At 40.2% G+C, this 17,462-nt stretch overlaps 1 protein-coding gene across 2 annotated transcripts in view; it reads right to left on the reverse strand.

The window, feature by feature from the left end:
- Positions 1-17,462, reverse strand: part of LOC138714955 (mucin-17) — a 280,203-nt gene that overhangs the window by 40,366 nt on the left and 222,375 nt on the right. For both annotated transcript variants that reach the window (XM_069847262.1, XM_069847261.1), the window contains exon 3: positions 1,145-11,368. In XM_069847262.1, the coding sequence (XP_069703363.1) occupies positions 1,145-11,368 (10,224 nt within the window). The remainder of the gene's footprint in view (positions 1-1,144; positions 11,369-17,462) is intronic.

Genomic DNA, 17,462 nt, shown 5'->3' on the forward strand with positions numbered 1-17,462 from the left:
GACTTTTTAAAGCTGTTCCTTTAATAAGCAGGGCCTTGGAATTGCCATTTGTGTATACATATATTTGATATTATATGTTTAATATTTCCTAAAAATAATCTTCTTTCAAATATCTTACAAATTCTGTCAATATATATAATCGAAATAATTATGTTCTTAAGAAAAATGGCATATTACAATAAAAATGTATTTCTAATGTCAGTACCATTCATTGACGGACACTGTCCAAAGATATAACATAAAAATTAACCTCAATGACAACTGTAATACATATTACATACATATATCTTCATGTACAAAGAAGTTATTAATAAAATTAATTTCAGAAAGAAATAAGAAAGATGAAGAAGAACAAAAACGAGTTTTTCATTCTGGAGACCCGACTTGAAACCCTGATGAGTCAAAAAGGAGGACAGGCTTTCTCGGGGTACCAGTACTACCATAATAATAATTATTATTATTGCGCTGGTGTAATGCATATCAACTCCACGTAGTGCATAAATGGTGGACTCCGAATTGGCAAAATGGTCTACAGCTCCAGCATCTGGGCAAAATAATCTGGAAAATATGGTACCTGACAATGTGTTACAAAGGAATTTTCTAATATCTTATTGTTTCCATTTTAGGGGAACATAACTATGAAAATGAAACCAGTAAGCAGTTCTGAATTGTTTGAGAGAGTAAATTTTAATATGGAGCTGTGAAACCCATATGCTTAATCACAAATTAGTAACTCTCAAACCTTGAAATCTCATAACATTACTATGGTCTAGGTAATTTTATCACGAAATATATAATTTTAATATATAATTAAGTTCACAGAAATTAACTCACAGAGACAAAGGAAAGAAAAGATACCATGTAAAGTACATAACAAGGAAATGAAACCCATGTCAATGATTGAATTCTAATTTATAAGTTTGAAACATTACTAAGGGTTGAGCAATTTCACCACAAAGTTCCACATTTCACAAATTATCTAATTCTGAAATTAAATGGACAAGAACAGAGAAAAGGAAAAAAAAAAAAGATCCCAAGTAACAATATCATATCTACAAACACAAAGATACAGATTCTGAAGATACAGAGAAGTAAGAGTAAAAGAGAAGAAGGATAGAGAAAGAGAAGAAGAGAAGAAACTCACCTGTGGCCAATATTGGCAGAGTCTTTGTTACAGTCAGGGTGGTTACATGTGGTTTCACCTCAGTGGTGGATGTTACCACCTGCTCGTCACCAGCAACTCGTGTCACGATGTAAGTGTAAGTCCTAAGTCGAGTTGATGTCACAGTCTCTGTCACAAGCGTCGAACTGATTTCGGGTATAAATGTTGGGGTGTCAAGGACTGGAGATATAGATGGTGATGGAGATGTTTCGGACTCAGCATCAAAGCTTACAGAGCTCTCAGCAATAGAACTGGAGGACAACTCCTCCTCCTCCGACAATGTCACAGTTGGCTCCACGGTAAACCTACTTGTGCTTGGAGTTGTGTACACTCTATGTGTTTTCGACCGGCCAAAGCTTCTGGTTGATGATGAAGGTCGTCTACCTCTGTATGATGATCTATAACTACTGGATGAGCTTGCAAATGTGGATGAAGGATTGGCTGTAGATGATCGTCTGCGACCTGGGAATGTTGTCTTAGTACGTCCAGGTCGTCTGGTGATACTGAAACGGGTTGGTCGGATGAAACGTGGTCCGTCAGCTGTAGTCTCTGCGACAGTATTCAGGTTCTCGTCATCTGTGGATGTTGTTGTGCTTATATCTTCAGTCGTAGTCTCTTCTGTTGATATTGTATGATGTTCTTCTTCACTTTCTGTTTCTTCATCATGTACCTCTGTCTCTACACTTGTAGATTCGGGTAATACAGATGTTGCATCTGGTATTTGAATGCTTTCCTCACGTTGAGGGACTATCGATTTCTCAGGTGGTAAGCTCTGAGTTGCTTCTGTTGTTGTTTCAACTTCCTCACTCTTTGACGAGGGGTGGAAAGATGTTTCTATTTGTGAAGGCTCAACTGGAACTACGGAACTTGGCAGTTCTACGGAACTTGGCAGTTCTACGGAACTTGGCAGTTCTACGGAACTTGGCAGTTCCACGGAACTTGGTAGTTCTGTTGGAGAATTTGAGCTTTCCTCAACTTCTTCAGGAGGTTTTTCAGTCTCAACATCGTTTGGAGATTCAGTATTCACTTCAGTAGTTGTATCAATGTTGCCACTCATATACACTTGAGAGACCTTGACCATTGGCTCAGAGTCCTCGTTAGGACCTGGAACTGTGTATTTATAGGAATATAAAGTAGACATTGCTTCTGGAATAACGTTTGTTGGTTCCAACTCTACATCCAAGTTGTGTATAGGCCTCTTTTTGGTTATGACGATTCGACGTTTGTGTGTTGTTGGTGTTACTACAACTGGTCTCTTCTTTGTTACTACAATACGTCTCCGACTTGTAGTTGGTTTAGAGATAATTTTACTTCCCCTAACTGTAGTCGGTGCAAGGAACAAATCTTTTTCCTCACTTGCAACGATATTACTGTTGATGAAATTTGGAATGTCTTTTGGACGATATGTTGTGATTAAAGGATCTGATTCAAATGTTTCTGAGCTGGTGATAGGTGAATTCTCGAGACTGTCACTTGTAGAGTATTCAGGCCTCTTACGTCGTGTCACAATGACTCGTTTTCGAGGGTGATCACTCACTTCGTCATTTGCATTGATATTCACAGGTCCACGTGCACGGATTTTCTTGACTCTCCTCAAACCAAACTCAGGTAGTGGAGGCACTTTTCCCTGGTTGTTCTTCTCAAGATCTGGACCAACAAGCTCCATGTCAGGTGTTCTAACTGAGTGTTGAGCCTCTGAAAGTGATAGTATTTCCTCTTTACTGCCACTTGTGTCTTTATTTAGGCTCTGTCTGTTGATAGGTCCTCTAACCCTTACTTTTCTTCTTCTTTGAGGTCGTGTCTTGGGTGATATATCCTCAATGCTGCCATTGATACTTCTCTTTTTTATTTGGTGGTCTATGATATGTATACTTGACATGACAAGCATGCCCCTGTTTTGTGTGTTTGTGACCTTCCGCTTGAGTGGGGCAAACTCAGCGGGGCCTTTGGATAAAAAATGACCGGTAGAAGAGGTAGAGTTGAAGGAGGAAGCGACAATGTTCTTCTTTTTTGAATAATTCTTCTTATCTTTTGTCCAAAGAGAAGCAGGATCATCTGTGATGGATGGTTTTGTTGTATGTAGTTTACTAAATGAAGATGACTGTCCAATGACAGACGAGACGTAGCTGCTGACGTCACCAACAATGCTTTCCAGACTTTGAGTCTCTACCTCGCTGGCCTGACCTGAAACCTCATTCATAGCTGACATAACGTAATGGTCGAGGTAACCCTCATCATCGGAAGTGGGGAAAGATCCTCCAATTTCTGGAACTTGGGATGCTTCGACTGTGAACATTTCCGGGGCTGCGAATCCTGCTTCACGCTTCCTAATGGCAACAGAGCTCTCTTCGCCCAAAGTGACAGTAGAAATGACTGTACTGAATTCTCCAGGACGTCTACCTGAAACATATAATGTTACTACACTAGTCTCTGCAACTGGTATCGGTGGCGGATCTGGTGGTTTCTTGTCAGCTCTAGGTTTTTTTCTTTTAAAGGACCGCTCACGGGACGCATCATCGTCCTTGAAACTCTGTACAGTTTCCTCATCAAGGAGACCTTTGTCGACATCTCTGATAAGAGAAGCATGATCTGTCTGCAGCAGTAGTAAAGGATTAGCCACCATAGGCTGAGGTTGAGGCTGACCGCCCAGAAGCTGTGCCTGTAGCAATGCTGGGAGGAGAATAGAGTTGAGTTGATTGTTGGCAGCTGTTGGCGTCACTATGACGGTATCTGTTATAAATTCTGTAGCTGTAATAACTTCTGTGGAACTGTCCACTATGGTAGTCAAGATCTCCTTTCCTCTGAAAGTGATAGGTATAATTGTTGATGTGCCTTTAGTTACAGTTGTGACGTAAGTAGTTTGTCTGGTTTTGAATTCAGTTGTGGGTGAAGGCGGGGGACCTGGATTGTTCAGAGCCAATAGTGGACTGAGATTCGGTTGCAGCCCTAGGTTACCAAGCAAAAGTTGCGACAATAATATATTAGCTAGTGGAGCGTTGGGCGCAACTTGTGGCGTGATAGTATTAACAACCTGCTCCACGTCATAAACTGTGCTTGGCACAATGTGAGAGTACGATGTTTTGTGTCCTCGGATGACAGTAGGTGTAAATATGACACTTGTTGTTGGTGTCTCATGTAGTAGGAACTGAGTCACTTCCGTAACTCCACTAGGTAGTGTTCCTGTCACTTCGCTTGTAAGATACAAAGCAGTGTTACCATCTTTCGCAGTGGAAACCGTGTACTGGTGGGGGCCCAGCACTTCAGTACTAGCGCTGGCTGTTATGACGTTGCGGTACTCTGTGACTCGTCCGTTGATGACAGGAATGGTGACTTCTGTAGGGATGCGATGTGTCACGGTGATAGTACCATCAAAGCTAGACTGGGAATATGTGTAAGTGTCGAAGTCGGAAGTGGAATATCGCGAACGCGTCTGTCCTCTGCTTCTGGAGTTGGTTGGCCGTCTGTTAGTTTGAGTTCGAGAGAAAGTAGTTGCTTCTGCCTGGCGGCTACTGGACTGAGTACGCAGGCGCGGAGGCTTAGGGCGCTGTGCTGTTGTTGTCTCTTGCGGCTTGGTCGGTCGTCGTCTGGGAGACGCCGTAGTGGGACGCCGGAAATTTGCTCGTGAGTTGGTAGATGTATCGTCTTTCCTTAACGTAAATTGCGCACGTCCAGTATTGGCCGACGCGGAGGACGGCCTTATTCTCGGTTGAGAAGTTGCAGAACTACGCGGTCGTGGAGTGAATCTTCCAGGGTTGGCAGGCTTGGGTTTTTCCTCTTCTTCTGATGATTCAAGAGGGCTCCTTGTAGCTGTGTTTCCAGGCCTGCGGTAACGTGGTGTGAAACCTCTAGAAGCACCCGCGTTTTTGGTTCCATACTCTGCCTGTCTCTTGACTCGAGGTTTCCTGTTGAAGCCCACGAAAGGACGAATGCTGACAGGATTGTATTCCTTACCATTGCGTCTATTTGCAGTCTTTCCTGGCTTCGTCTTGGATTCTCTCGTCTCTGATCCTTCGTAATCATTGTCGCCGACGTCCTCCTCTTCCTCCTCGTGTTTCTCCCCGTTATCCTCATGTTCCTCCTCTTCCTCTTCCTCCTCGTCTTCCTTCTTTGGTTCTTCCTCCTCCTCATTTGGTTTCTTCAACAATCCTCTAGGAGGGAACAGACTATTGCCTGGTCTCTGTCTTGTCACTGGGTTATAGCGCGGGCTGGCTTTGGGTTTGGCAGTCGTTGAGCCTCTTTCGGAAGGTCGGCGAAGCAGAGGATTTCTTCTTGGTGATGACGTTGTTGTCGGTCTTGTGGTGGTACTCGTAGTCTGTGCAGTCCTTAGTGTGGGCGGCCGACGGAATCTGAGCAGAGGGTTGCTGCTGCGTCTTGGAGATTCTGTTGTCGTAGAGAATGGCTGAGTAGGAGCATCCTGTTCATCATCTGTGAAATGGGGTGTTTCATCCGTGATAACAGTTGTTATATCATCATCAGGCTCCAGAGTCTCATCAGTTGATGGTGTGGTATAGGCTGTGCTGCCACCTCTTCCAGGAAGTGAAGAAGTAGGACGAATGCGGAAACGTGAGCTGCTAGCACCGTGATGTACCCCGCTTGATGAGCCTCTGTAGGGATAATCTGATGAGCCTCCTGCTCTTCCTGTGGAGCTTCTATAGAATGCCCCTCTCCTAGACGCCCCTGGTAGGCCAGGTGAGGCAGTTGCATATAGACGAGTCGATCCTGAAGAACTACGTCCTCTTGTGTTGTAATGAGCAGCAGAAGATGACGCTCCACCGCCTCCTGAACTGCCTCGAATTCGCGAAGTTCTCCTGCCACCAGCTCCTGCTGGCGTGGCCCTGATGTCATTGTAGTTAGTTTTGTACAATCCTGAGGAACTGTTACGTCTGTTATTAAATCTACCTCTTCCCCCTTCTGATTTTGCTGCTGGCGTCGCTGTTACTGTAGGCGTAACTGTTGTTCTTGTGATGGTGGTAGCACTACTGCCATTAGCCGTTTTCCTCGAGGGCTTGAACTTAGGTCTGCTTCCAATTAAGAAGGGTCTTAAAACAGGTGTGAAAGTTCTCTTTGGCTGGGAATATGTCAATCGTGATTTCTTGTTCTTTTTGTTGGGGTCTTCATCAACATCTTCTCCACTACTCTCAGAGTCGTCAGTATTATCTTTCTTGTTTTGCTCGTCACCCTCGTTGATGGAACTCTCTATGACTGTTGGGGATGGTGATGTGCTCGGTACAACAGTTGACGTCAAAGATTCCAGACTCTGAGTCGTCGTTGGAGCAATTGTGATCTCACTGGAAGTAGGTACAACTTCAACCTTGAAACTTGATGTGCTCTCGATGATCTGAGCGTATCTGCCGTCTATCAACGTGCCCACAACTCGGGACTCGTAGAAAGTTGTTGTATGATCCTTCACAATGGAACCCTCCACTATACGCACCAATCCTGTTTTTGGTGTCTTCACACCTTCGGTAGTACTAGGACTAATGGCTGCCAAAATCGACTGTCGCTCTGAGTTAATATTGATTGACGATGTGCTCTCAACAACTTCAGCGTAAAGGGCATCTATGTATGTACCTATAGCCTTTGTGGTGAAGTATGTTGTACTAACACCATCAGCATCGACAATCCTTCCCTCGTTCAGAGACACGACTCCTGTTGGGTTGAGGTTTACACTGACCGTTGTGGAAGTGACAGGTGTTGGGGTGATAATTCGGGTAGAGCTTTCCAGAACCTGTGCATAAAGACCATCAATGAATGTGCCATATACATCAGTAGTAAACAACGTAACAGTGCCATCATGAACCTCGCTCGTCAAGATGGTGGACAGCAATCCGACTGGTTGTAATGGCGTTGAAGGTGTCAACGTTTCAGATTTTACCGTTTCTGTCGGTAATTGCTGAACTATAGAGCCAGTACCAACTGCTCTGGCTGTAGCGTCACTTGATCCATTGACAATATTGGTGACTGTCTCCAGACGACTGCTCAACACAGTGCTGTTGCCGATATACGACGTCGTGAAGTAGGTGTAAGTTGTATAGAATGTGGTAGGATCTGATGGATCGACTGCTGTTGGTGTGACGCTCACTTCTGATAGAGTTGAAGTCGGGGTAATCTCTACAGAAGACACAGGAGACGATGAGGGACTCATGCTTGGAGTTACCACATTTGAGATAGTTTCCTCTCTACTTGTTACTACAGTATTTCCATCCTTATATAGTGTTGTCCAGTATGTGAAAGTCGTGAAATATGTGATTGGAAGTGTCGCATCTTCTGGAGCAAGGCTTATAGTTGGAACAGTTGATTGAGTCAGTGTTTCTGTTACCACATTGGTGACAGTCTCCAAACGACTAATTATATCACTGGATGAACTTCCTTTGTAGACAGTTGTGAAGTAGGTGAAAGTGGTGTAGCTAGTCTGAAGAAGCAGTGTGGGTGAAGGCTCCAGAGCATCTGTGTTGCTCTCCGAGCTGATTTGATCGTCGAGTAGTGGGTGCTTGTCATTCCTCTTCTCCAGCATCATCACTCTACCACCATCTGAGCTGCTGCTCGTTACATCAGTACTCATTGTCTCCACTACCATGGGCACGCTGTACAGTGACGGTGAAGCCTCAATCACTGGGGTGTTAACATCAGTGTCCACCTCCCTTGATGTAATGGGGGATTTTGTGGTGGATACCTGCTCTAATGCAGTGGGAGTAGTTATTGTGTTGCGCGGTCTAGATATGGTAGCATAGCTGCTATCAAATTTTGGTGTGTTCCTGGGAAAGATACTGTTTTCCTCATCGTCAACTTCTGAAGTATTTATAATTGAAGACTCGTGTCTGAAGCTCGATAATTCCACAGAATCACTTGAAAACTTGTGCGAACGTGTGATTGTGCTACTGTACGAGTAATGAGGTGTGGACTTCAATATCGGAGTTTTTATTTGAGAAGATTCGATTACATTGGAGTATAGGTTGTGATTCGGAGGTTCTAATTGGTCCAAAACAGCGGATTCTGCATCCTTCTCAAACAGAGGCTCCCGAAGAGATATTGTAGGTTCGATCTTAGTTGTGGGACTTACAAGAACCCCACTAGGTGTTACTATGTTCGTGTATATCTCAGTTCTACTTGAAATTTCTGTCTCTCCATCAACTAAGATTGTAGTGAAATATGTGTACGTGGTATAAAAAGTTTTCAATTCCGTGTCTTCAGTTGCAAGTCCATTATTCAGGACTGGAGTTGGTGTTGCTAATTCTTTTTCCAAATCCACGGATTCTATTACAGACGAAAACAAATTCTCATCTGGATTTGACCCCAGGTCTGGGAAGTACTTAGTTGTAGGTCTGCCAACACCTACACTTGTAGGGACAGTCTCGATTGGTGAAGACAAATCTTTTGATGGGGTTACAAGTGTGTCATGCCTTGCGAATAAGCCTGCTACAGCTGGATCAGATGCGTGCAAAATGTAACTGCGATCCACGGTTGAGGTAACGACATTTGTAACAACCACTTCCCTACTGGATACACTTGTCGTAGACTCCTGAAAAAATGTTGTTAGATACGTGTACGTTGTGTATAACGTCTTAAAGATCAGCTCAATCTCGTCTTCCTGGCCTTCAACTTCTTTCTTTGGAGTCGTCGATGATGGCATTGGAGTTGTAACTTTAACTTTCTCTGTAGTAATTGTTGTCTTTTCTTCAGGTAGTTCTGGTGTTGTGATTGTGTTGTCTCCGACAGGTTCGTCCTGGAATGTCGTCCCAACTGTACTACTTTCCGGTGTTGTTGTCTGAACATTTTCTGTCACTGACAAAGATGGTGTCGGAGAGATCAGCACTGTAGCACTAAAGGAGTTGAGTTCAATATTTGCTATATTTGTTTCTGCCCTAGAATCTATTATTTGTGTAATGTAACTTATTTCAGAACTGGTGACTTCTCTCGACCTTACTGAAGTAGTGGTGGATGTCCCTTCTGCAGGGATGAAAAATGTTGTGAGATAAGTGAATGTCTTATAAACTGTTGATGGTATAAGTTGTGTAATTAATCCAGAAGGTGATGAAATAACTTCTAAAACTTCTGACGACTGAATAGGACTCGACTCTAAACCGATACTAACACTATCAACGATTATCTGTTCTTGTGGTTTGGAGCTTATTTTCCTACCAGTTTCGACTTCATTTATGGAGTCGCTATCAGCTTCTGTTGTAGTTTCCTCGATGGGTATTGTTGTTAAAGTTTCATCCTGAATTGTTGTCTTCTTCCTATCGTCTTCTGTAGTTATTTGTTCAACTGTTGTAGGAAGATTGTTCTCAGTAGTTTGAGGTAGTTCATCAGTGTATTGTGGTTGTGTTGGTGGCGGTGTTGTTACCGGTACCTCTGTTTCTTGAGGTGTATCTTGAAGTGTTTCTTGAGTTGTTGCTGGCGGAGAGGGTGTCGTAGTAGTTTCACTTGGAGGCGAATCGAGAACAGCTGTAGGTTGAATGCTGGAAGTCATATCTACTTTGGTTTCGTCTACATAGAAGAATATACTGGATGTTGAATGAATAACCTGAGCGTAGTTTCCTTCGACGTATGTTCCATATATCAGAGATGTGAAAAGTGTGGTAGTCCCATTAACTGCCTCGGTGCCTCCTATGACTTTAATCAGACCCAATGGAAACTCAGCTCCTCCTGTATCAAATAACTGAGTCTGGGCAGTTGAGAAAGTCGACAGCGATTCTGTAGCCTGAGTCACGGCATCTTCTGTGGTTGACTGCACAGGATTGATTTCAGTTTCCTCAAAGGAGGACTCTAGGTTGTCATTATACGACACGGAGGACGGCTCTATAGTGTCTGTTTCGATGTAAGGTTCCGTGATGGGTTCCTGTGCCGATGTTGTCGTTGTAGTCTTCTCTGCCATATCGAGTTGCTCATGCGCGAGATATTCAGCGGCGTCCTCAAAATCAGTAGGAGGTTCGGTGTCAGTGACAGGTTCCACAAGCTGCACCGACTGCAGAGCCTTATGGTCTCGATGTATAATAACAGATTGAGGCTGAAACAGCACTGTGTGATGGTGTGACGGTGTATCCGGGAGCACTACCATGGTAGGTAGGGCAGTTTGCATGCTCAGAGAGTGACCTGTGACAGTCCTCGTCACCATGCCAGGGGTGTGAGACATGAAAGTCTTGACACTGGTGACGACTGAGACTTGCTCTTCAGTAGTCCGGTGCTGAAGTTCTGGTGCTAAGGTTGCATCTCCTGATATAGACGTCGCTTTTCTACCTTGATGGGTTCCTCCTGCAGGTGTGGTGTGTGGCATGAAGACTATTACGGTGTCTCCGACTGTTGTAGTGAAGTCTGAAAATCCTAAATATGTGACGGTATCCAGCTTTCTGTGTTCTAAACGGTTTCCCCTGAAAAATGCCTTGCCTGATCTGAGCCGTCCTCGAGGACTTGCCTCCGAAGTTCTACTTTCCGTCGAGTCCTCATAGTTTTCATCCACTGAGAATCCACTTGGCGCAAAGTCGTGACGGACGGTGAAAGTAGGCAGTCCATCTAATGGTCTCACGACCCTGGCAGGTTTTAGACTATTAATATCTGATCCCTGACCCTCAGAGTCTTCAGTGGTTCTCTTCTTGAAGTAATCCATGCGTTTTGCCTTCACAAGATTTTCCGACTCATGTTCATCTTCTCTCGGTGGCGGGAAGAACCTGTTCATATGTTTCTTGGCCTTGGCTTGCAAGAACAATGCCTCTAATTCATCCCGCGCCTCACTCGAGGGTTCATGTGAGAGCGCTGCCACAGTGATTACTTCATCATCCTGTTTAGGGAGCTCTATATATCTGGACTGAGGAGTCTGTTGTCCATTGACGGCAGTCTGATATATGTTCCCTGATTTGGCATAGCTGAAGGGCTCTACCTGTTCTGCTCGGAATGGAAGGGCTTGGGTAGGACGAGCAATGTCAGCCACAAGGGTTAGGGATGGGAGGACTATTTCGTCCAGTTTAGTTCGAGTCTTGTCCCTTGCTCTAGAGTCACCCTGGTAGAAGACCCTGGAGCTTGTGGTGACCACTTGGGCGTACAGACGCCCGTTGTCTAGGGTCGTACCCACGACCTGTGTTGCGAACTCAGTGGTCGTCCCTTCCTGGACGAACGTCCGAGCTGTCGAAGTTAACAGGCCAACCGCTTTTTTATGAAAGCGACCATCTCGATGGCGCCCTGTGTTATCCACCAGCAGGACAGTCGTCACATCTGTGTGGCGCGACAGGAAAGACAGAGCAAGAACAAGACATGAAAAATACTCTCGGTAAAATACAGAAAGACAGGGAGGTAAAACACAGCTCTGTACAAAGGAAATTGCTTTTTAGTCTTGTCAAGTGTAATACAGCTACACTTTTTATATAATTATTTACGTCTGAAAAACCGAACTTACTGCCTATTAGTTCATTCTACTACAAATATTTTATCCCACATATTCTTTAACCTATTTAGAAATAGCGTCAAATAAAGATTAGATTGTAAAAGCATATAATATTCAGAATGATAAAGAACTAATATAGAAAATATTACAATAATGTAAATTAACATGAAAGCATCGGCTTAAAAATGCATGTCACATAGATTCTGAAGAAAAGTCACTGATTGTTTTACTTCTATAATATTTCTATATGTAGTAAATGATATAAATAACTTAGTTCCTTCAGCTATTTGTATTACGATATAATTTATAATTGAAGAATATCTGAAAAATTGGATGGAAAAATAATTTGCTTCAGATGAATGATTATATAGTTCCACATAATTTTATAACGAAGAGAAGTCGTCAGGAAGGCCTAATAAGAAATGGAATAGGACGGTAACCCACTCAAATATAAAACAAATTATGATGCCAAACTCGTATATTCAGGTATTGGTGTCAACTGTAAGGATTTTTATGGGTTCTTTTTTCATAAATCGCATATTTCCTGGATACTGTACTATAAGATGCATTACTAGTAATTCTCTTTCATTTTTTATCAGTGATAACTGACAAGGATGAAAGTGAATTGTGATATGTTGGAATGCCAGTATGCTGAACAGGATTATCTCGTCAAACATTCCATAGTCATCTTCCTTGTAAAATAGTTCACTCAGAAATTACCAGAATTTAACTAAGCATGAAGCTTTGATACTGTCTTCATTTGGCTATTGGAGGCTGTTTCTTAATTTGTAATGAAACCTGTTGTAATCATAATATGTGGAACAGGAGTATAATATGGAAACTTGTCTTAAAAATGTCCTGTCCAATATAAATTGCTTATTCCAAGTCCTGAACATATGTATTCGGCATGAAGAACTGATTAAGTATTCATTACCGGTAATACTATGAAACAAATTATTTTTGCTGTAAATTATTATAATCTTGGAATTCTCTTTAAGAATTGCAACCCAATGTTATTAAATGTTTTAACATTGGAAACAATTTCTCTTGTCAATAACTAGAACATTCTCCTCTTAAAGAATACATTTATGAAGAACTTCCTAATTCCTCGAAACAGACCTATTGAACGGTGAAGCAAGTACCGGTACAAGTTTTATTTATTTTATTTTGACTTCACGATTCCATGGGTTGACTAGTTAAGAAATGATAAAATAAATGTGAAAGTAGTTATGTTTTATTTGTATTGTTAAGTATATAAAAATATCATCTGCACTGATCTTTGAGAAAAGCAATGTTCTTTGCACAATTAAATTACCGTAACATTGAAGAAGAACACAATATTTAACACAAAAGAATGTAACGTAGAACAAGACATAAAGTATGAAGGAAAAGCTTTGCTAAGAGATTAGAAAATCAAACACCATCAGTAATGTACAAAACCATGCCCGCATGCTTAGCTCATTTCTTTGTATTTGTTTGTTGGATAAACTCAACAAACAAATAATTTTTTTTAAGATAATATGTGTGTGTGATTTTTTGAGTGTGGGTTTGTTAGTCTTAGTAAATAAAACCTTTTACTTATGCGGTATGATCTGATTTGGAGTAGGTTTGGTATGGATATTGGAATATTTGGAATATTGAGAGAAACCATAAAATTTTGCAAAGTTTTCTAGATAAAATGTAAGCAGCAAAGAGCAGAATTTTTTTGGATTAAATTCCTGTACTTCACGTCAGTATGCAAGACATTATGTCATATCAGAGCAATACCTGCAAAATAATAAACATTTCTCGCAATAGCTACAATTTTTTTTTCTTAATTTTTTTCGAGGTAAGTCTGCTATTGCTATTTGTTAACAAATTAGTGCATTCTAACATTAGTACTGTAAATTCTCTTTGGTATATTTTTGCGCATAATTTAGTATGTGCCAACTATGATGTAATTAATGGTTAACGTGCAATTTTGGCGTTGTATATAGAAAGCAAAGACATCCTTTCGAATCTCATTTCTAGCAAGATCTTTTTTCCATTGTCACTGAGGACGTATTGTTGCCTAAGGTTGAGAAGAGATGTACTGATCATACCATCACATTTTGTGATGAAGTAACTTATTTAATCTCATAAACAGGCAAGCTTGATGAGAGATCATTTTTATCCTGTTACCATTGCTATCCTAACGTAATGGATTCAATCCAGTAACCAAACGAGAAGCCATTATTTAACTTTAAGCCAATTACATATATTTTTTTTTATTTTAGTGGGTTATTTTACGACGCTTTATCAACATCTTAGGTTATTTAGCGTCTGAATAAGATGAAGGTGATAATGCCGGTGAAATGAGTCTGGGGTCCAGCAACGAAAGTTATCCAGCATTTGCTCATATTGGGATGAGGGAAACCCCCAGAAAAAACCTCAACCAGGTAACTTGCCCCGACCGGGAATCGAACCTGGGCCACCTGGTTTCGCGGCCAGACACGCTAGCCGTTACTCCACAGGTGTGGACCCAATTACATAAATGATATTGAATATAACATAATTTTATTTATTAGATAGTTACCAATACTTTATTTTATCTCATCCTGGTCTGTTGACAGTCTTACTGTGTTAAATTATTTACAATAGAGAAATAATCTAATTATCAAGGAAAGGCATTTTCAATAAGCAAAATTATCAATACCAGTAACCTCTCTTGACACATAGTGGACTTTTGGTAAAGCCAATATAACAGAAACTGTTAAAAAAAAAAAAAAAAAAAAAAAAAAATTAATGTAATCCCTAATGCTACATATTGCAATGAACTTGAATAACATTATTACCTATAAAATGTATTTTGGTTGTTCATAAATACTTGAATTTGGAAGCATAGTGCTGAAACAATATTTCTAGTTCCTCAAAAAGATTTTTCCCAATGTAGATATTTTAAAATTGGATAAATAAAGTCATAGTTTACATGAGTAACTCGTTGCAGTACCGTAATAGTTCAGTGTAGGCCTAGGTATCCTTTAATAGAGATGTAACATTGTAAAAAAGATCACTGAAAAGTATTGCGAAGTCTACAAAAAAAAAAGGGGGGGGGAAGCACTGTAAGAAACAATGCATTGAAAACTATGGACCTATTGCTCTGCTATCGTTATTTTCCATAATCCTTGAAAAGGATATGTATAACAAGCTAATATCTTTCCTGTAACGTAGTGACTTATTTTATACTTCACAATATTTGGTTTCCGTAAAGATAAAGGAATTAACATTGCTATTCTGAACTTTACAGAATCCATAATAACTGTAAAAGACAACAGTACCATAGTTGAATTTTTCTTGGACCTTAGTAAAGCATTTGATTTGGTTAGTCAGAAAATACCAATTAGAAAACTACAGAATGTTGGTATAAGCGAACTGGCAGAGAATGGTTTACATCATACCTAAGTAACAGGAAGCACATAATAGAAATCGAAACAGTCAAATCAAGCATCACTTCTTTAGGACATAGTGTACCTTAGGGGTAAATTCTCGGTCTAGTATTATTTCCCTTGTATATAAATGACCTTCCATTAACTATACCCCAAGCCAAAACAGTATTATTTGCCGATGACACAAACAGGAATTGCAACAAAAAATTAATGAAACATCTAAATCACTTGAACAATTGTTAATAAACAATAAGCTCAAAGTAAATGCAATTAAAACAGTATTTATGAATTTCAATAAACACAATTATAAGATCTGTACAGAACATCTTAACAGCGCCATAATGAAATAAGTTAAGAACGCAACATTTCTAGTTATTTCCGTTACTTGGGTTGATCCAAATCTGACATGGGAAAGTCACATTCAATTCTTAACTGAAAAATTGTATCGGCTATGCTATGTATTTCGAGTTCTCTCAAAATCATCACCCATTGATCTACTAATCTCAGTTTATTTTGGCTATATAAAATGTCACATCATATAGAATAATATTCTGTGGATCATCATCAAAATCTTCTCATATACTTCAATTACAAGAACAAATAATTAAAGTTATGAAGCAAGTATCCATTCGTACAGAAAGTAAAAGACTTTTCAAATAACTTAAAATGTTACTGGTACTTTGTGTTTACATTCTCGAAACAGTACGTTCCGCTTTGTTAAAAAATATATAATTATATAGCTAAATTCCTTTAAAACAAATTCAGAACACCGCGAACACAATACTAGAACATCCAGTAATATACCTTCCAATTATTACAGGCCTACTATATGTCCTAATACCCCTACACATACTGGCAGAAATTTATGTAATAAACTTCCCCCACATGTTAAGGCATGCGACAATAGTAGGTATGTTTAAGAGATCAGTTAAAATATATTACTGACATACGGTATATGTTAATGTACATAAAAGAATATTTAAATATAAAGCTTTGAAATTTGTGTGTACTATTCTTCTGTTCTCTCTTGTTTCATGTACCGTACCTGGGGAAGCAGCATCAAGACCCAGAATAAAGAAGATTTATTGCTAGTATGTGATCACAAAATAATAAATTAGTGCATCACTTGAAATGAACCGAGCGTCTTGTTTACAAGTAACTGTCTAGTATATAATGCATTACCAGTACTGACTGCATAACTAGTAGGTCTACACTGTTTGTTAAGTGACTATCACTTTATTTTCTAAGTAATTAGTGTTCTATCTAGTAAGTGAGTGATATGTTACCTTACATTATGATAGTAAATAATTCTGTGTCCAGCATGTTGTCGATTGTATCATTGTTAAAGTACCTAATGTACATTGAGATGTCATGAATAATTCGATGGCTTTTGGATAAGGGGGGTTAAGTCAGTTTTTGTGCAAATGGTGTTTTGTTCCCCAGGGGAATATACAAGTCAAATTCTACAAGTGGGTGTGCAAAAATCAAAATAATACTGCCATTTGATGTGTTTTGTTTGTGTAGACAATTATTTGCAATAAGAGTCCCTTGTTTAATTTTCTTTTAATTCGAAACTCATTTTTATGACTTATCTTCCTTTACCCAAACACCATCGAATTGTATTCCAAAGGCTGATAAAAAATATAATCTCATCTATAAGGTATACGACATACTGCTTTAATATGAGGAGGATATTATAAGAATATATAAATTGCGCAGGGCCATAGGCTGTTGCTTTACTCACCCTACAATAGAATCGCCTGCAAGGCAAACACATACACCATGCCTGAAGTTACGATAATGGTTTCGAAATTTTGGAGGCATAATAGTTTAATACAAAGTTACAATAAGATTATGTGAGGATCCGGAACCTATTAGTTATCGAGCCTCAACAGCAGACTCTATGGGCTTCATATTGAGATGACTACAACTCAATGGCAGTTACAAGTGGTAATCGTGATAAATAAATGCCAAGGCGAACACCTTGGCAGTTCAGGATACACAGAGAAGCAAAACATCGCAGAATCCCGAAGTGATTTAGTACTTCATAACTCAGATTTCCGTTACGATGATTTCAAGGTAAACACGTGGCATTGGATTACAAAATTAGTAATTGGTAACTGTTTATTTAACGTTCCCTTTAAACCACAGAGGTTATTCAGATAGCTTGCGATAATGACAAAGAGTAATGATAGAATGGCAGCCTAACTGTTGGCAAAATATAAATATTCGGAGAAAACTTGCCTCATAACATACGGTAACAGCTTCATGTACCACAAATGACGTCATATATTCTGCTTGAGATCGAACATCTGGATCTTCGCTCCTGTGAGAATATTAAACAAGAAGGTAATAATAACAATTACGGAGACTCCCTGCTCATGTGGTTAGCATTGTGCGGAACAACTATTTAAAATTTCACGCAACAATTAAACGACATAAGGACACATCTTTTCGTTGTTTATATCCTGACAAGAAATCGAACCCGGGTCCGCTGAATTTGTAGCTAGGAACGTTACGT

The sequence above is a fragment of the Periplaneta americana genome, chromosome 15 (genome assembly GCF_040183065.1).
Source record: "Periplaneta americana isolate PAMFEO1 chromosome 15, P.americana_PAMFEO1_priV1, whole genome shotgun sequence".
Lineage (NCBI taxonomy): Eukaryota > Metazoa > Arthropoda > Insecta > Blattodea > Blattidae > Periplaneta > Periplaneta americana.